Source organism: Astatotilapia calliptera, chromosome 22, assembly GCF_964374335.1.
Source record: "Astatotilapia calliptera chromosome 22, fAstCal68.1, whole genome shotgun sequence".
Classification (NCBI taxonomy): domain Eukaryota; kingdom Metazoa; phylum Chordata; class Actinopteri; order Cichliformes; family Cichlidae; genus Astatotilapia; species Astatotilapia calliptera.
Genome location: NC_137442.1, coordinates 37094611 through 37119037, shown reverse-complemented (window position 1 = coordinate 37119037; position 24427 = coordinate 37094611). Strand labels below are relative to the sequence as shown.

The 24427-nt window shown below is 41.9% G+C and overlaps 1 protein-coding gene and 1 long non-coding RNA gene across 22 annotated transcripts in view; both read right to left on the bottom strand.

The window, feature by feature from the left end:
- Positions 1-1159: 1159 nt before the first annotated feature.
- Positions 1160-1722, bottom strand: LOC145423676 (uncharacterized). The gene is made up of 3 exons (XR_013904734.1): positions 1582-1722; positions 1363-1507; positions 1160-1280 (listed from the first exon to the last, which is right to left on the bottom strand). It is a non-coding gene; the product is annotated as an uncharacterized LOC145423676 (long non-coding RNA).
- A 3915-nt stretch (positions 1723-5637) lies between these two features.
- Positions 5638-24427, bottom strand: part of epb41a (erythrocyte membrane protein band 4.1a) — a 52737-nt gene continuing 33947 nt past the window's right edge. For 17 of the 21 annotated variants that reach the window (XM_026155481.2, XM_026155488.2, XM_026155489.2 and 14 more), the window contains 5 exons: positions 14054-14182; positions 11757-11873; positions 9506-9586; positions 9135-9254; positions 5638-7635 (listed from right to left, as the gene is read on the bottom strand). In XM_026155481.2, the coding sequence (XP_026011266.1) occupies positions 9156-9254; positions 9506-9586; positions 11757-11873; positions 14054-14182 (426 nt within the window). In that variant the 3' untranslated portion in view covers positions 5638-7635; positions 9135-9155. The remainder of the gene's footprint in view (positions 7636-9134; positions 9255-9505; positions 9587-11756; positions 11874-14053; positions 14183-24427) is intronic. The other 4 variants (XM_026155484.2, XM_026155495.2, XM_080296271.1 and 1 more) reach the window with 2 other exon arrangements.

The following is a 24427-nucleotide window of genomic DNA, read 5'->3' as shown; positions in this document are numbered from 1 at the left end:
TGCAAAGCTTCTGAAGCGTGATCATCGAACAATCAAGCGTTTCATTCAAAATAGTCAACAGGGTCGCAAGAAGCGTGTGGAAAAACCAAGGCGCCAAATAACTGCCCATGAACTGAGAAAAGTCAAGCGTGCAGCTGCCAAGATGCCACTTGCCACCAGTTTGGCCATATTTCAGAGCTGCAACATCACTGGAGTGCCCAAAAGCACAAGGTGTGCAATACTCAGAGACATGGCCAAGATAAGAAAGGCTGAAAGACGACCACCACTGAACAAGACACACAAGCTGAAACATCAAGACTGGGCCAAGAAATATCTCAAGACTGGTTTTTCTAAGGTTTTATGGACTGATGAAATGAGAGTGAGTCTTGATGGGCCAGATGGATGGGCCCGTGGCTGGATTGGTAAAGGGCAGAGAGCTCCAGTCCCACTCAGACGCCAGCAAGGTGGAGGTGGAGTACAGGTTTGGGCTGGTATCATCAAAGATGAGCTTGTGGGGCCTTTTCGAGTTGAGGATGGAGTCAAGCTCAACTCCCAGTCCTACTGCCAGTTTCTGGAAGACACCTTCTTCAAGCAGTGGTACAGGAAGAAGTCTGCATCCTTCAAGAAAAACATGATTTTCATGCAGGACAATGCTCCATCACACGCGTCCAAGTACTCCACAGCGTGGCTGGCAAGACAGGGTATAAAAGAAGAAAAACTAATGACATGGCCTCCTTGTTCACCTGATCTGAACCCCATTGAGAACCTGTGGTCCATCATCAAATGTGAGATTTACAAGGAGGGAAAACAGTACACCTCTCTGAACAGTGTCTGGGAGGCTGTGGTTGCTGCTGCACGCAATGTTGATGGTGAACAGATCAAAACACTGACAGAATCCATGGATGGCAGGCTTTTGAGTGTCCTTGCAAAGAAAGGTGGCTATATTGGTCGCTGATTTGTTTTTGTTTTGTTTTTGAATGTCAGAAATGTATATTTGTGAATGTGGAGATGTTATATTGGTGTCACTGGCAAAAATAAATAATTGAAATGTGTATATATTTGTTTTTTGTTAAGTTGCCTAATAATTATGCACAGTAATAGTCACCTGCACACACAGATATCCCCCTTGTCATGCGCCGTGGTGCGCGGGCACGAAAGGATCCAGGCGCAGACTCCGAGCTAACAAAAAGACACTTTATTAAAACAACGAAAGGCGACCCGGGGAAAGTAGAGAGCAAAACAGAAACTAAAAATCCGGGGAAACAATGACACGAGGAAGCCGGGATCGGGACGGCGGGGGGCTGCAATAGAAAGGGGAGATGATTACTAGGGAGCCAGGAAGCGGGGAGAACATATCAGGACTGAGTTAGAGTAGGGGCTTACGATAGAACGGAACCGTGGGAGCTCGGGAGGGAAGTGTGGCAGTCCGTGGGGGCAGGAAGTCCGTGGAATGGCGAGTGGGCCAGGTGAGCGCCGCGAGATCCAGTTGAGCCGGAGGACAGGCAGGTAGCAGACGCCGAGTAGAAATCTGGACAGAAGTAGGCAGGTTAAACAAAGTTCCAAGCAGAAGAGAATGCACACTTTTCGTGGAAGTCTGGTTACCACTGTGGGGATGACTACGGACTGGCGTGGAGCATCCGTCAGCGCCGGATTAAGTGGATCTCCGTGTAATCACCGGGATGGAGAGCAGGTGTGCTAGTGATGGCCCAGCCCGGGGGTGTGGCTACCCGAGCATCACGCATTCCACAGACCATGACACCCCTAAAATAGCTAAAACTAAAAACAAACTAAAAACTACTTCCACAAACACTCAGCTTTGATATTAATGAGTTTTTTGGGTTCATTGAGAACATGGTTGTTGTTCAATAATAAAATTATTCCTCAAAAATACAACTTGCCTAATAATTCTGCACTCCCTGTATGATTTATATCAAGTTTTTGGGATTCAACTTTTTACTGTTACTGCTATACGACTGTGAAGCTGTGTTACAGTTCATGTTCCCTTTCATAGATTCAACTAAAGAAGTGGGGACCAATGATGTGTTTTTGTTTCTGAAATGTGTCTTACTTACATCTCCTTTATCTTCTGAATGTTTTTCTCGGTTGCATTGCCTCCCTGACACGTCTGACAGAACATCTAGCAGTACTAAGACTTTCATATTATCAGTGTAATGACCTGGAACACAGTTAATGAACTCTGGAGTTGGCTCGGAGCTTTCAGCAACAAAGCTGATGAATTGAAACTTTAATCATTACAAAAAATAATTTAAAAAAAGGAATCACTCAGGGGCACAGACCTAACAGTTCTGTGTGTATTTGACAGATTCATTTCCATCAAACTGATTCACACTGAACCCTGTGAATGCAGACCCTGCAGTACTTACAGTATCTGTAGATTCCACATAAAGGAGGCATTTAATGAAGTCTTTACTGCACAAGCTGGCACTGGGCTGATAGGGGCTCTGTATCAATGCAGAACAGAGGTCGACATACAAGGATGCAATGAATGATAGAAAACAAACTGAGCGATCGTGTAGAAGAAAGAGGAACAAGGCCTGCGTTTCGAAAAACGACACCTTGCAACACCGAGCATAAAATGTTCCCTCTGAAGCAGAAGGGAAAGAAAATGAACGCACACATGTAAAGAAAGCTCTTAAAACATGTGGTTAACTTAATCAGATAGTAAACAAGGTCAGACACCAATTAGGGAGAAACAGAAGGAAAACCAGAACAACATCATCGTCCCTGATGTAGCAGGTTTATCAGAGAAACTCAGGAGAGTCTTCTCCAAACACGACATCCCAGTGCACTTCAGACTCAGACACAAACTGGTTCATCACAAACACAAACTGAACAACGTAGCTGTGCAGTGCAGCGAGGAGCGCTCAGACCTCTACACTGGAGACACCAAACAGCCACTTCATAAACACATGTAAAGGTCAAAGGTCACTCTCTCAGGATGCCAGTGTTCACATTTTGTAGAGAGAAGACAGATGGTTTGAAAGAGGAGTGAAAGAAACATCTATGTCCACTGTGAACGGCCATCTTTGAAAGGAGGGCGGGGCTTACCACACCAACTGTCTGCCATCTATAATCTAGACGCCTTAACGCCCACGCACATCCTGCGTCATCTGACCTCAGTAAGTCACATGATAGGGTGTGGCTAGGATTCACAATGAGCTCACCCAACACCTTGGCTGATTGTGACCTACACCTGTTTTCACACCTTGGCTCATGTGATTAGGTGGAGGATCATCAGGGGGTCCAGGACCCTCTTAGAGACACTTAAAATCTGGGAAAGAACAATTATCACTGCCTCACTATTTCATCCAGCTGTCATAAACCCACATGTGCTATTTACACATGTATTCCTAATGTCCTAATGTGCCTGAAGTCTCAAAGTCTGTCTGTGAGCTGCACCTGACGTTTGCAATAAATCTCTGCATTTTTCATTGATAACATGAAACTTGTTGGTAACACCACAGGGGCTTTCATTTCAGCTCGTTTCAGATCCTTCTGTCTCGGTCCCAAAAAGGTTGATTCTGTTCATCTGGATGTTTTCAGTGGGAGAAACGTTTCGTCATCATCAGGTGACGTCTTCAGTCTCAGCTGACTGCAGGTTTCTTATAAACAGGACATTTGCACAATGACTGAAACCAGCAGCACTGAAGGAGCAATGGGCTGTGAGGTCGTGACCATTGATCAACAACCACTGATCAATGGCCATGAGTCCCATTAAATAAATAAATAAATACAATTTTATTTATATAGCACCTCCTATCTAGACAGAGTCAGAAAGTGCTGCACATAAGATAACAAATAATAAAAGGCAAAACAGACAATATAAAACAGGCAAAAATTAATCAAAAGCAGTTTTAAAAAGGTGAGTTTTGAGTTGTTTTTAAAAACAACTACTGAGTCCACAGTTTTACAGGTTTGGGGGAGAGAGTCCAAGAACGTAGCTCTGTCACCCTTAGTGCTCATCTTAGTCTTTTTTTATAGCAAGTAAGCCCTGATCGGATGACCTCAGGGACCTGCTGGGGACATCGGGCTGCAGCAGATCAGAGATCATTCACAGAGAGTTGGGGAATGGCTGCAATCACAGCATTGTAAGATGGTGACAGACGTACCCTTAGGCCCCTCCTCCATTCAGAGATGGTCTTTCCCTTTTCATGTAAATGGCCTCCTTGACTCCGCCCTCAAACCAGCGTTCCTCCCTGTCCAGGATGTTACATCCTCATCATTGAAACAGTCCACTGGCCTGTAGGTGTGCATAGACTGCAGAGTCCTGGCCTGACGAGGTGGCTCTTCTGTGTTGTGTCATCCTCTTACCCAGAGGTTGTTTGGTTTCCCCGATGTATAAATCCAGCCCATTGCTCCTTCAGTGCTGCTGGTTTCAGTCATTGTGCAAATGTCCTGTTTGTAAGGTTGGAAACCTGCAGTCAGCTGAGACTGAAGACGTCACCTGATGAGTGACGAAACGTTTCTCCCACTGAAAACATCCAGATGAAGAGAATATAAACTTTCTGGGATTTACTTGCCTGGATGATTGAGCATGCATCGGGACTCTGTCTCTGTCCCTTTTTCTGCTGTTCTTAAACAGCTTGAGCCGTGACTGTCAGTTTTAGTGAATGTGATTCGCTTAACCCTCAGGTTTCTCCACGATGCCGCTGCGCCTCTATTTTTTTTTTGAAAGAGGTTTTGAAGAGATCATAGGTCGGCTGACTTTCTCCATTATCAACATCAGTCTGTCTTTGAATGTGGTTCCTGCGAATTTTAAACATGCAAATATGCAACCTTTGATTAAAAAACATGATCTTAAACTGACGTCAAAAACAAAAAACAGGGCTCCTCTGCAAGCTGCAACTTCTTTGAAAGATATTTAGAGAAAATAGTTTCTGCTCAGTTAAACTGTTTCATTGAAGTGCATGATATCCAATATATTTGTCTATTTCTTTCTCATGTTCAGCACTTTGTGTCACCTGTGACTGATTTAAAGTGCTTTACAAATAAAGTTACATAAATGTTTTGTGTGCAGCATAATTATTAATAGTTACACTATTTCAAAGTATGTTTACAGCCTACAAGCAGATTTTCCATATTAATATGACGATCTAAAAATCTACTACAGCACTATAAATAGAACTGGGGCCTTTTTTAATTTTAGAAAATAAATATGTCAATAAAATAATTTTACTAATCCATTTTCTTAATGAATTTAATATCTAAACATTTAATTGCTGCATTTAAAAAGTCATCTAAGAACCTGTGGCATCAGGTAAGTTCTACAGAACGGATGTCAGAGCCAGAACAAGCTGTTTGCTCAGCACAGCGCAGAAATAAAGCTACAAATTGATTAACAAAGCATAATCGATTACTCTTAATAGAAACAATAACAAGAAAGATTTAAAATGACAGAGTTTTACATGGTTAACTGTCTACAGGGTGATTCAAATATTTACATTGGGATAAAAAATCTGGATGGTGGAATCAGCAAAACGATTACGTTATCTCTAAAGCCTCAGGAGTATTTGAACATGGTGCATATTTTATTAGTTACTATGGTGATAATGCTTCGATTACATATCGATATTTAGAGTGAACTGACCTTAAATGTATGCAAAAGCATCAGGAAGGACGACGCTGGCGATGACAATGTCAATAATGACCACAACAGTGTTTATTTAGTGCATGGTGCTTTTTACATGTTTTTGTGTGATGACCATGTGAGGGTTACATCTAAGAAAACATACACAGAAAATAAGATGTGGACTGCTGACACAGAGGAGGAGGAGTACCGTGATCATAATGATACAGTGAGAACAACAAACACTGGAGAGGATCTTAAAGGGCATCTTGTAACTAAAAGTCCGCCGTTTGAAGATAAAGTGCAAAGTGTGCACTGGTGCTAAAACGCCTAAAGTCACGCTGAAATGTTCTTTAAACTGTAAAAATATTGACTGTATTTCATTAATTTGATGCCGGACATTTTAAGGTTAACAAAAACTCACTGGATGACACAAATGAATGAGAGCTGTAGAAAGGACATTTATGTCGTTGAACCGTGACGTGTTCAGGGTGAACTGGGGTCCCAGTTATAAAGGCTAAGGCTAGGTTTGCAACAAAACCCCTTTTCTAGTTGTGTTAGTATACCCACTTTATTGTTCGTTGTCATTTTATGTCCGAGGTAAACAAAAATCATGTTCTTTTTCAAAAAGTGGCCCCAAACGTTTGAGTGGCAGTGTGACTCTGTTTCTGCTTCCAGTGGGCGGTGTGTACAGGCGTGGTCGGCTTTGTCCTCCAGGAAGTACACATGTCATAATCATACTGTTCAAATATTATGGCAGACATATGGAAGTTAGACAGTGTGAGAAGAATTCATCATCACTGCTGATTCTGTTCTTTCATCTCGTTTCTTTTTGTTGCTTTATTACATGCCGACTTTCTTCTCTCTGTGTTTTTCCCCTTACTGGTGTAATGTCACCACATTCTGTTGTTCCATTATAATAAGCTGATAATCTGTATTGTGTTGTTCTTTGAATTATAACAGAAAATTATCCCAATTTACCGTATTATTAAGTGTCAGATATGTCAACCATTCCTATCATTTTAATGTGATGCAATAGATTTTATATAATAAAGTCTAAATATACAGACGCTGAAGTTTTGCTCTTCTCTTTACCGACTTCAATATTTCACAGATGTCTTTAAAGCAGCGCTAAGTGTACACACTGCCCACTGTGAGGAAAATTAGAAACGTAATGCAGAAACTATAACGATGTGGGGAACATTGTCATGTAAAATCATATCTAAAACACAAAACGCACAAAGGTGGAAATAAATAAACGTCATGTCAGTGCACTACGATCTCTGTGGTCCTGATGAAGCCCTGTTTTGGTAACACGAGCACAAAAACACAACTAAACAATCAAAAGGTGTCACTGAACAAATGCCAGAACTTTGTCAGATGAAAGGATTAATTCGTTAGTTTCATACAATCAATCTTTTCCTATACACAAATTGAAAAAATATTATTTTTACGTCGAGAGGGAAAATAAAATATTTACTGTACAAGAAATGACACCAAACTTGCACTAAAATTTGAGAGGGATCCTGCGAGTCCCAAAGTGTACAATCCCAAGTGACATCACCCACAATCCCTTTGTCAATGCTGCTCGGATACATTGTTACAAAATACTTGATTTTCAAGTTACTGGTAACCAATTCTGATGGTAAGAAAAGCTGTAGAAAAATAAATTACCAATATATCAAGAGTAAAAGACCAAATGCCCTTGATTTTTTCTTAAAATCTCCACACAAATTGGAGAGGATGAAATCCACAAATGCTGTTCTTTAATTTCTTTTTCATATTTAAAAAAAGATGATTTTTCATCCATAACTCCAGCAGCTGCTCTTTTGGCAGTAAATGGAACAAGAGGGGGATTGTGGGGAATACTGGCAGGGTTCTTGGGAATTTTCTGGTGACTCTGTCTCCTTCAGGCCAAACTTCACACTCGTGGAGTCAAGTTCATTTGTCATTGTTGGAGCTAGTTCGCTCTGATGAGGTCTGGTGGTTCCCGTTGATGGTTGCTGGGTGTGCTGAGGTAAAATGGTGTGATGGAGATACGAGGAGGAATGGGGTGGAGTGGGGGGTAGCTGAGAGGGCCGAAGTTTGATTGAGGAAAGATGACAGAAAGTAAAGAAAGAATAAAAGAATATTTAGTGGCGTTTACCATGAAAATATCTGCATTTTTGATCACAAGACAGTCAGCTATCTGAGCACAAAGGAAAAGGCCCCAACACCAAAAAAGAAAATGAAGCAAGAAATATTACATAGAAAATGAGAATTTTAATATATACGTAATGTAATTTGAATTGTATAACACGACATTAGTCTTAAAGAGCTTTTTTTAACCATACATGTAAACAATCAAAATTTTATTTGATTGTTGTTTCTGTCGTCTGCTGAACTTTAGATTCATTTATTTTTAATAGTTTATTTAAAATACTTTATAATTCATTTTTATTGGCCATTATAATAAAACATTTTTTTATGGAAAAAGAATAATAATGTGCTTTTATTGTACAATTCATCAAAAAGTGGTGAAACTGACCATCAAACATTTACAGTTCATATACTGTCATATATACACACATTACTGGGATACTGAGCAAGGATCATGTGATTGAGGCCATTCATTGACTCCACATTGGCAGCAAACACACTGGCTGAAAGGACCCATGTGCTCGTACATGACGCAGCTCTTGGTGGAAGCTGTTACCATAGATTCACCCAGCCTCTGTTTCTCTACATTAGCTCTGTCTGTGGAGCTTCACTCCAGTAATGCTACTGAGTTTGTTAACACACCAACAAAAATCTGTCTCTGTTGGTTTTTTATTCTCTGGAACTTGAAACAAAGTGTTTTACAAAACTATGATTATTGTTCCTTTTACCACTTTGGTAGCTTTAGTTGGCATCGTGCCTTCCTGATCTTCCTGTGAGACAGCACTGAGGGCTTCAACAATCTGCAGCCCTCCCAGCCCTCCCAGCCCTGCTCACATGTTCAGACAAACTGGGAGGCAGGCTGGGCCGTTTACATACCAGCCTGCCAACCAGCTCAACAGCATTAGATTCCCAGCCTGGACCCTTTAACATCACATATCCAAGGCAACAATTAAAGCCACATGGGCCCTAACACCTTACACTGTGGACGTACCATGTTTCACTTTCATGCAAACACCGGAGATACTTCTGCAGGTTTTCATTTAATTACTGATCTGCGTCCTTCATAAACATCTCCATGTTTCCATGACTCGGTTCAGTCGGTTTCTATCATTACTTATCACGGTCCTCTTGTGTTTAAAACACAGTTTGGTGATGTAGTTCGTCTCCATGGTAGCTTTTACTGTAAATAAGTTTCTTTTGGTGGCTGTTATTGTAAACAGTGACTGCCGTTTCTTAATTATTTATGCTGGTTAGTGGTTAGGAGGTTTGAGTTTAAGTCTGAATTCTTGGTTAAGTTTAAACTTTTTCAACATCTTCTTTTATCCTCGTCACAATTCTAATTATACTCAATATGATCTTCACAAGTGATTTTCAGTCTGACCAGTGGATACTTGGTGGGGGACAGATGAAATCCAGATGTATCACTTGCCTTCCACAGGATCAGTCCGTCTTACTCTGGGGTGATCTCCGTCTCCTGATGCACGACCACTTTGGTGACAGACATATCTGGGTGCTGCTCCTTTGCCTCTTTAATGGCCTGGGCCAAAGCCTACAGAGTAAACACCACACTCCTAAATGACCTGCACGACACGCACTGTTGTGACGAACATGACTTTCATGTAGCATATATTTACTGGACATACTGCTCTGTGGGGCAAGCTAGGCCTGCACATAATCCCAGGGTCACTTATGTGGTACATTTCCTGTAAATCAGCGAATGAGCTAACACACAGACCTTTAAGGAAAACATGATTTAGTGTGAACAACGAAGCAGTGAGAAATGCTCCATAATGAATTTACCTTGTCATGATCTATTTCTGTGTCCCCAGTGATGACAATTCTCTTTTCAATGCGAGTCTCAGAGATCCCTCCTTTCACCGTCTGTAACAGAGATGTGACACAAGCTTTAAAAATCTAAATCCTCCCTCTGTCTTTATTTCTCCTCTGAACAGAATTGACGTTCGCTGGAAAATCCTGAGTGAAATGACAGTGACAGTGACTCCTCTTAAATCCAGGACCAAATGACCTCACACCACATTCACCAGCGTGAGGCCAGAAGACGCCACTTACTGAGTGGAAACTTCTACAGATACAGTCACAGGCAGTTCATTTCAGCATTAGCAGGTAACAGTATAAGAGTATGCTTGTGAAAGTTTTTCGTATATGGAAACAGTATATCAAACGTATCAGTATGTCAGCTGAATGAAGCAGATGTAGGAGAGTATGTCTTTCACATAAGAATTGAACTAACTGTTTCTGATGGAGACTGTGTGAGATCTCAGAGGCTCGGAGCAGAAGTCTGATGGCCGGGAGGAGCACAGAGTTATGTAGTGACTGTTCCAACAGCTGATCACAAAATGTACCTGACTGAATCATCTGAAGTTATGTGCCAGTTATCTTTACCCTGAAACACTGCAAACTGATGATCTGACTGTAACAAAGTCATTTTGTTGCCTATATTAGATCAGTAGCATTCATGAGTTTGAGTTGTGCTCTGTTACATGAAAATACTAAAAGATAACTATGTAAAAAACATGGTATCATCTGAGAGTGTTGTTGTTGGGAGAGACGAGGATGCAAACAGTCACATCTGATTTAATAAAGTACACCCACACTGAAAATGTCTGCCACTCAAACAGCCTGTGTTTCAAGACAGCTGGTTTAAGTTAGAGATGGACCGATCCGATATTACGTATCGGTCTGATACTGACGTAAATTACTGGATCGGATATCGGAGAGAAATAAAAGATGTAATCCGATCCATTAAATATCAAAAAAAGCACCTCACTAAACTACACGGCGTAACTCTGCTCATAACCGTAGCACGTCGCAGCAGTGTGGTCACGTGATAGAGCGGCTGTGTGTTTGTAGCCTCGCTACCAAACCGGCATTTCATCTCTGAGGAAGTGATCCCAGAGAGAAGTAAAGCAAGTGTGTAAGTTCATCTCTGAATGTTTGTAAAGCATTCCAGCGTTAAGCTTAACAACCTATGGAGCGACTGCCTCTCTCTCTCTCTCCTGCTGCTACTTCAATCATGAAACTGATCAATGATCAGCTGATCGTCTCTCTTCTTTGTTTTTGCGCCAGAAAGAGGAAACCAGCGGCTGAACAACAGCAGCACGTTTAAGCTTGATCAGCTGTTGTTAGGATTTATTTAATATTACTTTCTACACCAGGATCTTTTTCTACAGCTGACGGCTGGTAACTGTGCAGGGGCGGATCTAGCAAAGTTTAGCCAGGGGGGCCGATAGGGCATGAACAGGGAAAGGGGCACAAAGACATACTTTTCTTTCTTATTCTCATTTACAATGTCGAGCTTTTAATAAATAATTATCTGAATCTTACACCCAAAGTTTTAATCTGATGTAAAATATATAGAAGTCCATTACTGTATATAGTAACTATTAAGTCTAATATACCCTAGTAAGCTATAGTACTTTTTCCTTTGGGAACCATCTGTGCAGTCTGCAGTTCTGTTGAAGAAAGATGTTGAATCTGTTTAATTATTCTTGAAAAATAATTGATTTCTGTGCATTTTTTCACACTGCATCAAATTAAAGTTGATTATGTCGATTAAGCATCATGAGGGCGGGGGTGGTTCCCTATTTATTTATTTATTTTATTTGCTGGGAGTTTGCAGCCCTGTTAGTTAGGTTGTTTAATATTTCTGGTAAGTACTCTTTAAAATACCAGAGTAGGGAGGCTGGAGCAGGTTTACGTTTATTAGATTGATCAGTTTTGCTGAACTATGAAATATTTGTATGTGTTTTTTACATACAGGTATAACAGAATAGCTTTATTTTTTTTAACTTGAGTATGAATTTATACAAAACGCAGCAAGATATTTATAAAAAAAAAAGTTTTATTGATTAAAAAAACTATCGGATTCATATCGGTATCGCCAGATATCCAAATTTATCGTTATCGCACATAAAAAAGTGGTACCGTGCCATCTGTAGTTTAAGTGACTAATAGCAGACATTTTTTCACAACATAGTGATAGTGTACTGATCTCTACTGCCTGAGAAGCTGTTAGTGAAGTGTGCCAGACCTTGGTGATCTGGGTGGTGGTGGTGGTGCTGATGGTCTCAGAAGTAATCGTCTGGGCACTCAGCAGCACTCCCGACTCCCTCTCTGCCACACTGTCCACCGGCTGTGGGAGAGATAACTTTAAGTACCAAACAAGAAATTACTCACACATTTAAACACAGCACATGAACTTCATTATGTCAGAAAAGGGATAAAAGTGTGCAGACTTTGCGTTGTTAATATATAATAACAGTTAAAAGTGAAATGTGTACTTTTGCTATTCTAATAAAGGTTATTATTGACTTGAAGCTACAAATCGTTGCTCTTTTCTGTGGGACTTGGACATCTACCAGCTGAAAATGGCATTGATTAGATTTGTGTCGTTCCAGTGTCCACGGTGCACATCCAGGTGAAAACCAAGAACGCTCTGCTAAAGCCTCCAGTGTTTACAGTAGCAATGTGGCTTTAAGAAATGCAAACTGGTAAAGCATTTGAAACTGAAGCACCAAAGCAAGATGGGCCATCCCAACAATATAAGCAACAATGTAACAGTGAGTGGTGTGAAAACTCTGAAGTATCACCAACTTCTTGCAAAACTGAACAAACAGCACTTAACAGTACAAATGATTAATCACCCGAAGCATACTACAAGCAAAGACATGGGATGTTGATCCATGGCTAACTCAGTCACATGAGCTCAACCTAAAAAAGACAAAACTGCAGGCAGTGAGATCCACAAAGAAGCAGCAACTGAGGCTGGTTCAGTTCTGGCCTGGCAGAGCATCTCAAGGAGGAAATGCAGCGTCTGATGAGGTTCTTGGGTTCTAGACTTCAGTCATTGAATACAAAGTATTTCCAGGGAAATGTAAAGTCATGTTAGTTTGTATATTGGAGGATAGAGTATCTATAGTACTATAGTAGAAATCGCTTTAAGCCCCCTCAATTTTAAACATTTATGTTAAAGTAATTTATGTTGGATTTTCTGTAATCAACACAGGCTCAGATACACACAGACACCCCCACTAATATTCGGTTAGATGTCCCTCAGCTCTCTAGGTGAAGCAGAGAAATTGATAATTATATTCCAGGAGAGAAGCGTGCTGCGCCGGAGTCAGTCTGAAGAAAGTTAAATAACAGTGTCTGAGAGGGAAACCAGACAAGTGTTCACAGCAGTCACAACAGCGGGAAAAAAAATAACAGATGCTCAGGCTGTAATGAGGGGGGGTGCTGAATACTGCAAATCCATTCCTGGAAACTGGACCAATCACAGGACACGATCGAGAGCTGACATAAAAACAAAACCGAATTAAGAATATATTATACAGCGTCAACATAAGCTAGAAAATGTGGTTTGGTAACAGGATCAAGGACTGAACTTTACAGTTTCACTGCTATGCAGGTTTGATCTGATCAGCTGTTTTGAATCCCAGCCCTGTGTTTAACAGACGACCCACCTAATTATTAATATTGACAAATTAGCAGGTCATGCTAGTGCTGTAGAATCAAATCTGCCACTAAACGTAGAGTTGGCATTATTTTACATTTCAGTTATTGCATGCTTTTGTGTTTTTGTGTGAGATATAGGCCACACCATGTGGGAGTGGAGATTCCACTCTAGCCCAGCTATTTGGAGTCGCGTACAGGGACTAGTAAAGGGGTCTTGGAGACTCCAGTGAGGGAAAAGGATATTTTAAATGAAAGTAGTTTTCACCTGGCCTGGATGGTTTTGCTGTTAAAATAATTACATTTTACCAGACAGAGGATTCGTTTTCAATAGATTTACGTGGATTTGTTGTGATAATAGACTGGATTGGAAACTGCTGGTTTGCTGGACCTGTGGATAACAGGAGGGGGGAAAGCCTACTCTGTAATTAGGAGGTGACCATCCAGGCGTGGAGAGGAAGAGCTCGAGTGTTGTATTCCCAGAATCTGCTGTGGAAACACTCCGTATTGACCCAAGGCCTATGAAGGTGGGTGAAAAGCCTTTCCCAGGAAGACTGCTTGTTCTTCTGCGTGACCACCTTTTTCTGCTTGTACCAGGCTAATAACTGTGACTGTGGTGGGCCTTTGATTCCAGGCCAGAACGTCAGCCCACCAGTCTGCTTCCAAACACCTTATTTAATTCTTGTATTAAGGCCATTATGTTGACCACTCCTTAATACTAGGGCCAAAACTTTCGGCCAGGCTTATGAAAACCAGACAGTGTGTAGTAGCATTGCATACAAAGTAAAAAAAAAGCTATACTTTGTGTTTAATGTGAGAAAATAACTCGTAAAATGCATATTTTTGTAAGGGGGAAATGTCTCAAATTCACCTCACCTGAGCTGACTCGTATGTGATGGTCTTGGTTTCAGTGTGAACTAAGGGTATGTCCTTGTAGGCTGCAGTTCCTCTTACAGAATTGGTAACATCTGAGATGGTGATTGTCTGGGTCTTTAGCACAGGAGACTGCAGAAAGCAGATAAACAGCAATAAACTCTCAGGGTTTTACAAAGACAACAGTGTGGCACTGTAGCTGCTGCACAACGCAAGGGAAAGAAATCCAAACCCTGTTTGTCCCAGACACACATTTACACACACAGAAAATATCCTGCTGGATTTCTTACTAAACTATGAATTGATCCTTAAATCCCACTTCACTGAGGAGACTGGTAATGTAACTGTTGTACTGGGAAATGCATTCATGAAAACCAGCATGTTTAAAATCTATATCTGACTTACAACATGTCTAACAGGGAACTCTAATGATTTTAACTGAATCTACCAAAGCCTTTTTTATTCGAGATAAATGTGCGTGGGTATGAGTGTGACAAAGTGTAGCGCTGAGCGCACCTTAATGCTAGACAAATAATCTGTTATAATAGAAATGTGATCTGTCTGCATGATTCCACAACTTGCTGTATGTATGCAATGAAACTTTTAATTGTATAACACTAAAATGTTTTCGACACTAGAGGTAAAGTAAGTATAACTTGAAAATATAGTTTGTGTCATTATAATTTGTCACTGTCGAGCTGCACATTTCACTCATCATGTGTTTTGGGCAACGGTCTATAATTAACTGTCGCCTTTCTCATGCCGTCACCCAGTTCTGTCATGACTCTGATCCAATCACAGTCAGCCTTCAGGTCCTCAAATGTGCATGTTAACCATGTATTAGGCCATAATATATTTCATGTTGCAGAATTGTCTCTGCCCATTGCACAAAAACCAGCTTAAAATAATAATTAGCAGCTGCAGGCAAATAATGAAGTGTGCAACTACAAAGGACGAAGTATTCCAAATGGCATCCAAATGTTTGCACAAAACAATAATTCATTTGGTAGAAAATAAAAATCAAACCACAATGTCTGCAGTGCTCTGCCTTCAAACACCGTGCACAACTTATTCTTGAAACACACATCAATAACAGAGCAGACGGGTGTTTCCTAAACTGCAAAAATGTAGGAGTGAAGACCTGCAGCTGGAAACGCCCAGTGTTTGTGGAAATGATGAGACACTGCATTTCAATATATTAATGCAGTTCTGTTATTCCTTGCAAGCGTCCATTACAACCATTTGTCTGTCTTTAGTTGGTTCCCTCCTCAGTAGGTTTATGACTATAAAAATGCTGGTGATTGTTTGCTTTAAAGATCAACGTTCTCCCCAGTTTCATTAGTATTCCTTCAAATGTTCCACCGGCTGAAAGGGAACCAAAACGAACGCTGATAGTTTCACAGCCAGACAGACCTCAGCCACATCCTCTAGCTTTTCATGGAGGACTCTGAAGATCACCCCGGCATGTTCTAGGTCTGCGTCACATTCCCCTCTGTTAGGCATTCCCAGAAAACCACCAACAATGATCTGTGGGGCTTCATGAGCTGCCAAAACCACATCAACTAGCTCCTTTGAGCTTTGAGAAGCTTTTCTTTAAGTTCGCTCCAGATGTTTGAGCTCCTTCAGTTTTTCCTCAGCACCGTACGGCAGAGGAAAACAGCTTCGGTTGCTTGTATTGATAGTTTCACACATTCCATATCAGAGCCTATGATCCGTATACAGGACACCTCCATTATGGTGCTCTGCACAGCATGCTAAGGTAGCCAAAACCCAGAAGCATGTTTAAGCCGAGTGATGCTGACCCCAGACCAGCAGCCAGACCCTGTTAAATCATATGAGAGAATGTGTTTCAGGCCATTTTACAGAGAAACACAAAAGTAATGCAACAAGCAGGACAATGATTACTTTCTCCTGGGAGCAATTAAGTAACATTTTGCATTACTTGTTCTGCGTCATGATGACTTTTTTGAGTAATGAACCTACACGGATCACAACACAGAGGAGCACACAGCATGTAGTTAACGTGCATGACTGTAATTTCTTTCATACGCTGCTCAGTGATGGTGCTGACTCAACGCGGAGACGATGAGAACCTCGTGAGAGTGAATAAGAAATCAAATTGTTAAATGATGGAATCAGAATCGCTAAATTCTTGTCAATTGCCATCTACATAAGTGTGACACGAGATTAATAATGCCAATTCTAAAAACATCGAGTAAAATATAAAAGCAGAATGCAATGATTAGCAAATCTCATGAACACGTTTTATTCACGGAACACAGAAATCACACCAAATGTTTACACAGAGAAAATGTTCTCTGTTAACAGGTAGCTGTGTCCACATTGACATGAAATCAGCTTGAGCTTAGTCTGTGACGCTGTACTTTCATTATCATGAGTGTCTGAAAATCCCCACAAATCATTGTTTAAGAAGCACCTGAGGGAACATGAGGCAGATAAACAGCCTGTTTGTTACCAGTCACATGACTGAGTATAAAAAGAGCAGGCAGGCAGTTTCCCAGAAGTAAAGACAGGCAGGGGGCACCAGTCTGCAAAAAACTGCATTTACAAGCTGCAAAACAATTGTTTGTCAAATAAACAACTGTGAAAGCTGCAAATTTCTCATAATAGCATCAACAGGTTCCAGAGAAATCCGTGTGCACAATGCACAAGCCTGGAAATCCATGTTGGATGAGCGAGAGCTTTCTGCCTAAGTCAGCACTGCATTAACAACAGGCTTGACTCTGTCATGGAAATCAGCGCAAAGACTCGGGAACGGCTCACGGTGCCGTCCACACCTGCAGTGTCACTTTATATGTGAACATCATCCTGAATCTGGGCCAAATGTCACATGGACTGAGGCAAAGTGGAAATCTGTTCTGAGGTCAGAAACATCTGATTTGTTTTCTTTTTGGCAAACATGGACGTCACTTCACCTGGACTAAAGAGGAGAGGCATCATTCAGCTGGTTTCCGCTGATGTATGGCGATACATTACTGACTATGAATTTGGCAACTTGCACATCTGGAAAGGATCCATCAGTGCTGAAATACAAGGTTTAGACCAACATAGTAACTAAGACAACAGTGTGAAACCATGTAAAGCATCTATTACAACAGCATGGGTCTAGGTTGAGTCTAGAATTCTTACCAATTCAAGATATTTGGAAAAACATTAAAAATTAAAAATATGAAACTGAAGATTCAGAATAATTGAAAAGCCAGAATTCTGTATACAATAGTCCTCTAACAAAAGTCTAACAACTCGTCTTTAACTCAGGATGAGCTGGTTCTTCTTTCTTTAAACATTTGATCTATTGTTGAATTAAATAATGATTTTCAGAAATCATTGCATTCTTTTTTATTTTAACGGCGTCCCAGCCTTTTCAAAAGTGGGGTTGTAATTAGAAAGTGCTTAAGACATAGAAGTGTTGTGTCTGCGAGGATAGGTACATTTGTCTGTTCTCAGTTAGATTAGAAAAGAGCTGTACAGCATGTGTGTTCACCATGACACAAGTATAGAGTCTGAAGACGATTCAAAGTGTGGCATTTACATTCTGTAGAATAGATCTTTATTGTCACTGTTACAAGAACAACGAAACAGTTTGTCAGCGTGTCGATTTTTACATTAGGAAGAGAAACGTTAAAGAGCTGCAGGTGCATGCTCTCAGAGGAGCTCTCAGTGCAAGGGAAACCAGTCGCGTCGGCTGAAATCAGAATGATAGTGAGAAAATTAAGACCAGCTAAAGAAACAATTCTGACAAACAGAAACACAGTGGTGGGAACGGCACACCCACAGGAAAAACACCAGTGGCAGATGACCACAGTTTCTTTTTCATGGAAAACCTCCTTCACTGCTTCCAATGAGGAAAGTTACATTTATTTGCACTTAAAATCCAAGATAATGTGCGCACACCTACCAATGCTTGTGTATATTTGCTCAGCATACACAGTCACATGTTATAGTCAAAGCAACAGGGCGACTCCTCCTTACAGACAACACAGCCAGAATAAGAGAGTTCAGGCTTTGTTGTCCGTGTTTGGTACGGACACCTTGTGTTCTTACGACATTCGTTTTAAAACTGCCTGATAACCAGTTGAATTGGCCAAATTTCCAAACTGGGCACATTTTCATCTGAAGAAACAACAACTCGGTTTATTGCCGAATTTCAACTACTGGACATGTTTCAGAGGTTTTTCTGTTGATTTGCATGATTTAGATTTTAAAAACAGACAAACAGGACTGAAGTCAACTCCTCCAAGATTTGACACTAAGAGAAAAACTCAAACTTAGTTGACGAATTATTTGGAAAAAATATATTTTTAAATGTAATATGAGAAACATATTTTCTAATTATATTCTTTATCAAAAAAGCAATCGCAAAGACTATTTGCCAAATTTGGTACCTGTAAAGAACCTTTAAACGACTTTCCTGTAATTATCTGATAACAACAATGATGAAGATAATCGCACTGATCACTCAAAGTGATTTACATGTACACGATTGTTCATAAGCTTTATAACACCCCAATGTTTGCAGTTATTTATTGCAATTCAAGCCGTTCGTGGTGAACTGTCAGAGGTTAAAAAAAGGTAAGGTTACCCAAAACTGTGATAATGTACATTTATAATTATACAAAAAGGCCTTTGTCAGGGAACAACATAGATTAACAGTTTAAAGCTGTTCTGCAGCAGTGGAGGTTGATCAAGCCTTGAAAGATGGTGCTGCTGACTCCTACAGCTGTTCCAACATTTCTGGATTACTTACAGCCCCCTCTGTCTGGATAGAGGCAGTGTTGGAGCACACTGTGGTGCCATACCCTCGTGAGCATCAGCTGAACAGTACTGCACTGCAGAAAGTAGAGTGATGCTACAGAAATGGTGAGAAAAAGCCGATTAACGATAGAAGAGAGACAGACCATCATAACACTTATAAATGTAGGTATGTGCTACAGAGAGACCGTGAAGAAAGTCACAGTGTCAGTGAGCACAGTTTCCTTCACCATCAAAGGCTCAGAAACAGGAAGAGGTCTGGTCCCAAAGACACGACTGAATCAGAGGACAAGTTAACAGCTGTGTGATGGCGGCTCACAGGACAACAGCTTCAAGCAGCTTAATAGTGGCCGTAGTGAGCAAGTCTCAGTTTCTACTGTGAAGACTTCGAGGTGCAGGTTTGACAGGACGAGCTGCAGCAAGAAAGCCAGACGTCAGAATAAGACGAGGCTTGTCTGGGCCATGAAACACCACCGTTGGGCTACTGAAGACTGGAAGAAGCTTTTATGGACTAATGAATCAAATGTGAAATCTTGGGTTCATCACCCAGGATCCGTGTACGCCGTGGAGTAGGTGAAAGGACGGGTCCACAGTGTGTGGCATCAGCTGTCAAACATGGAGGAGGAAGTGATAGTTGTGCCAGAACTACCTCAGGAACAAAGAACAAGATGGTGAGCTTGAAAACATGGAGGTCCAGCACAGTCTCCAGACTTAAACCCCATCGAGCTGGTTTGGGATGAACTGCACAGAAGAGTGAAAGCAAAGCAGCTACAAGGTCCACGTTTATGGGAACTTCTGCTACAGATATGGGAGAAGATTAGATTTCTGCTGTAGCCAGAAGCCACGGCTGTGTTCAGCTGTTATATCTGCAAAGGAGGCGACTCTGATGAGTCAAAGGTTAGACTCACTTTGGTCTATAAACTGATTCCATGATTTCTGATTTAACTCCAACTCCTTTTTTGTACCATGCTTTCATTTCCGAGTGCAACGAGACATTTGGGGTGAAAAATTGAGGTGTTCTAAAACTTTTGAGCGGTAGTGTAAGTCACCTCAGCATTTGAACAGGCACTATCTCCAACGTTGTCAGTGCTTTTTACTACAGCAGATTAGCAAGTGTCGTGGGCTGTGAGCACACAGTTGTGTCTTTAAAGGGATTCAAACAAACCCTGAAAGGTAAAGAGGCATCAGTCAGTCCTCATCTGCGCTGTCTAACTCAAAGACCCGACGAGTTACAGCACCAGGCGCAGGAAAACAAATGTACACACTCAGTTACTTATAATACCTCTACATTGTTTGCATTTTGCAAGATATTAATGCCGGTCACTCAAATAGGCCTGGATTCTATCAGTCTGACATGTTTCCAGCACACGTATGACACCCGGTATAAAACAAAATCATTACATAAAAACTTTAGGAGAACCAGTAACAGCACACAACAAGCAAACGGAAACCATTAAGGAGCAAACTGAATACCACTGATCACCTCAGCATTCAAAGCTGCATCAAGATCATCCACCCTAATACACACACACACACACACACACACACACACACACGCACACACACACACACACACGCACACACACACACACACACACACGCACACACACACACACACACACACACGCACACACGCACACACACACACACACACACACACACACACACACACACACACGCACACACACACACACATACACACACACACACACACGCACACACACACACACATACACACACACACACACACGCACACACACACACACATACACACACGCACACACACGCACACACACACACACACACACACACACACACACACGCACACACACACACACACGCACACACGCACACACACACACACACACACGCACACACACACGCACACACACACACACATACACACACACACACACACACGCACACAGACACACACACACAGACACACACACACGCACACAGACACACACACACGCACGCACACACACACACACACACACACACACACACAGACACACACACACACGCACGCACACAGACACACACACACACACACACATACACACACACGCACGCACACACACACACACACACACACATACACACACACACACACACGCACGCACGCACGCACACACACACACACACACACACACAGACACACACACGCACGCACACACACAGACACACACACACACGCACGCACACACACACACACACACACACACACAGACACACACACGCACGCACACACACACACACACACAGACACACACACGCACACACACACACACAGACACACACACGCACACACACACACACACACACACACACACAGACACGCACACACACACACAGACAGACACACACACGCACGCACACACACACAGACACACACACACACACACACACACACACACACGCACACACACACACACACACACACACGCACACACGCACACACACACACACACACACGCACACACACACGCACACACACACACACATACACACACACACACACACACGCACACAGACACACACACGCACACACACACACAGACACACACGCACACACACACTTCGACACAAAGAATGTGAGGTAAAGCCACAGCCTCCAAATTAGAGCTCACTCCAACATCCACAGCAAAAAGGTCAGTTTCACACAGGCTCATCTCAGTATCATTATCCACGTCTGATTTAAAGATTAATGGGTCAGGACATTAACCTTTTGCCTGAAACATGCAGGTTTTATAGAAAGAGCATCATTTAAGAAATTACACATGCATTAGTCATGTCTGTCTGGAAACAGTCCACCACCATCCTTCTAAGAAAGACCCTGAAAAGGCCGAGCGAGCATAAAGTGCCTCATGTCCACGATGTTCACCAAATGCTACACAGAATAGCTTTTCTTTATCAGTCCTTCAATTGTAGTTTATTTGGGTCTCTTTGGGGAATATTGAGGATAGAGCAGAAAGTAAACATCCCTCGAATCAAGCAGTCTTTAGATAATCGAGGGACTGTGCAGGATGAATGCTGAGGAGCTTTTAAATAAAGGCTAACCACAGCATAGTCAGGGCCATCACCAGCAGGCCAGAGAGAAAGAAGGACATCCTGGAGTGCTTAAGCCTGGTTGGGTTTGTTACCAAACTTCCCCTCTCATGTGGCTCATTAACAACCACCTTTAGAGTGTGACTGTGAGCTTGTTCCTCCTCTTGTTCCTCCTCTTCTTCACCATCATCAACCCACTCCACTTCACTGTTCTCCTCATCTTCTTCCAGCAGCCAGTCACGTCTGTACCCCCCTGGCTCTGGGGACAGACTACATGCTCTTACCTTTTGTCCAAACAGAGTGTGCCTCCCTCGCTGTGCTCAGCAGCAGACCAAGAGAGACAGATAACAATGAACAGACATGTGAAATACAGTCGACTGACAGAGGGAAGGATCATAGAGGAAGAGGAAATGGATGAAGGTACACAGATTCATGTCTGAAAACACTAAGCTTTCAGGGTGTCTTTATTATTGAGTATGTGAAGGGCACTCATGTGTTAATCTGCTCTCAGGAAACCCAATCAAGTGCTTGGATTTAAAAACATTAAAAACATCAGCACGAGAGCCTCTGAGTCCTGCTTTTTCAGAGGGATCTGCCTTCTGATTATTGTGGATTTGAAGTACAGTATAACCTGCATTGCCAAAAGTATTCACTCACCCCAATCACTGAATTCAGGCGTTCAAGTCGATGCTGTGGCCATAGGTGTATAACATCGAGCACCTAGGCATGTGTAAATGAACTGATTCTTATATAGCGCTTTTCTCCTGGAGTGCTCAAAGCGCTCTGTACAACATGTCACATTCACCCAAACACACTCTGTACTCACTGCTTTCTAACTACACTCACACACATTCAGCAACTTGGGGTTAGTATCTTGCCCAAGGACACTCGACACGCAGACTGGAGGAGCCAGGGCTCGAACCACCAACCTTCCGATCAGTAGGTGACCTGCTCTACCTCCTGAGCTACAGCCACCCCCTGTGTACTGCTTCTACACAACTGTGCGCAACAATGGGTCTTGCTCGGGAGCTTAGTGAATCCCAGCGTGGGCCCTGATAGGATCCCACCTCAGTAATAAGTCCAGTCGTGAAATCACTTCTACATATTCCAGAGTCTCCTTTACTGGTATTATAACAAAGTGGGAAGGACAGCAATTCAGCCACAAAGTGGTAGGTCACATGGTGGCAACATGACTACACACCAGTGCACAAAGCAAGGTCCATAAAAACACGGACGAGCGAGTTTGGTGTGGAAGAGCTTGACACATAGAACACCTTTGGGATAAATGACCTTCTCATCCAACCTCACAAAGGTGCTTCTGGAAGAACGAGAATTCCCACAAACACAATAAGAACAGCCCTTTATACTCACTGTACATGGACACCGGAATTATGGGTAATTATAACAGTAAAGGCTGAACTAACATCATCATAAACCCTATGGATGAATAATTGAATAATTTGTGTGTGAAGGCAGATGAATGAACACTTTTGGCAATACGGTGGATTTCATGGATTCTCACTCATGAAACTGCAACTTTCCGGTAATTAAATGGGATTTTTAACAAGTTCAGTTAAACGAGTAACTTAACATCAGGCAGCTACATGTTATATAATCCAAATCTATGAGTAATTATAGATTTGTCCATCCCTGTGAATGTGTACACGCAGCACTGGAGTGGAAGAGCTGACCGCTGCAGTGCCTTTAGTGAAGGCGAATGTCTGTGTCACGAGTCTGAAGAGAACGTTAGAGAACTCATTCCAGGTGAAATACACCGAGTCAGTAAATTTAAAAAATCATCACAATCCTTCACTGGTGAGTAAGAGCCAGTCACCAAAAGATGAAACGGCGTAAAAAGATCACAGGCTGGGGAGTCTGCACGGGGACAGAGCGGGGTCCATCATCGTGGGCTTTAGAGATCTTTGAGATGATGAGAAGGCTATTTTTATTTTTTCATACACTATGTCATAACTCAGCAAAGCACTAATGTGAAATTTAACAGTTTAGCCTGAGGCTTTCAGCAAATATATATATATTTTAAAAATAAAATAAAAAGTGCTGCTATGGCTAGATTTTCAGTAAAATATAATTTCTGAGATAAAAACTGTATCTTCACATTGTGGGTAGAAGAGAAGCCAGAGGGGAATATCGTAACTTTGCTGGCCTCCTCTCTGACCTTCAGTTTATAAACTCACAGGGAAGGATGATGGAAGCTCTTGGGAAGAGGATGGCGTAGCTGGGATTAGCCCAGACGCTACAGAGGAAAGGGAGATGACAGAGATACAGGAAACAAAGAGTGAACAAGGGAACGATGCAGGGTGGAGGAATAAGGATGACGAGGGGTGGGGGAACAGTCCTCTTGGCACCGTTGGCCTTCAGCTTCTTTTCTTGGGTTTTGTAACTGTTGCAGTTTGTATGAGAGTCAGTGGACATGCGCAGATTAACTGAGCCATGCGGCTGGCAGGTCAAGCAAGGTCGCAAAGCTTGAAGCAGCTACACAAAGAGAGGACAAGACAAAGCGCCAAACTAAGTGCTGCTTATACTGATGAACAG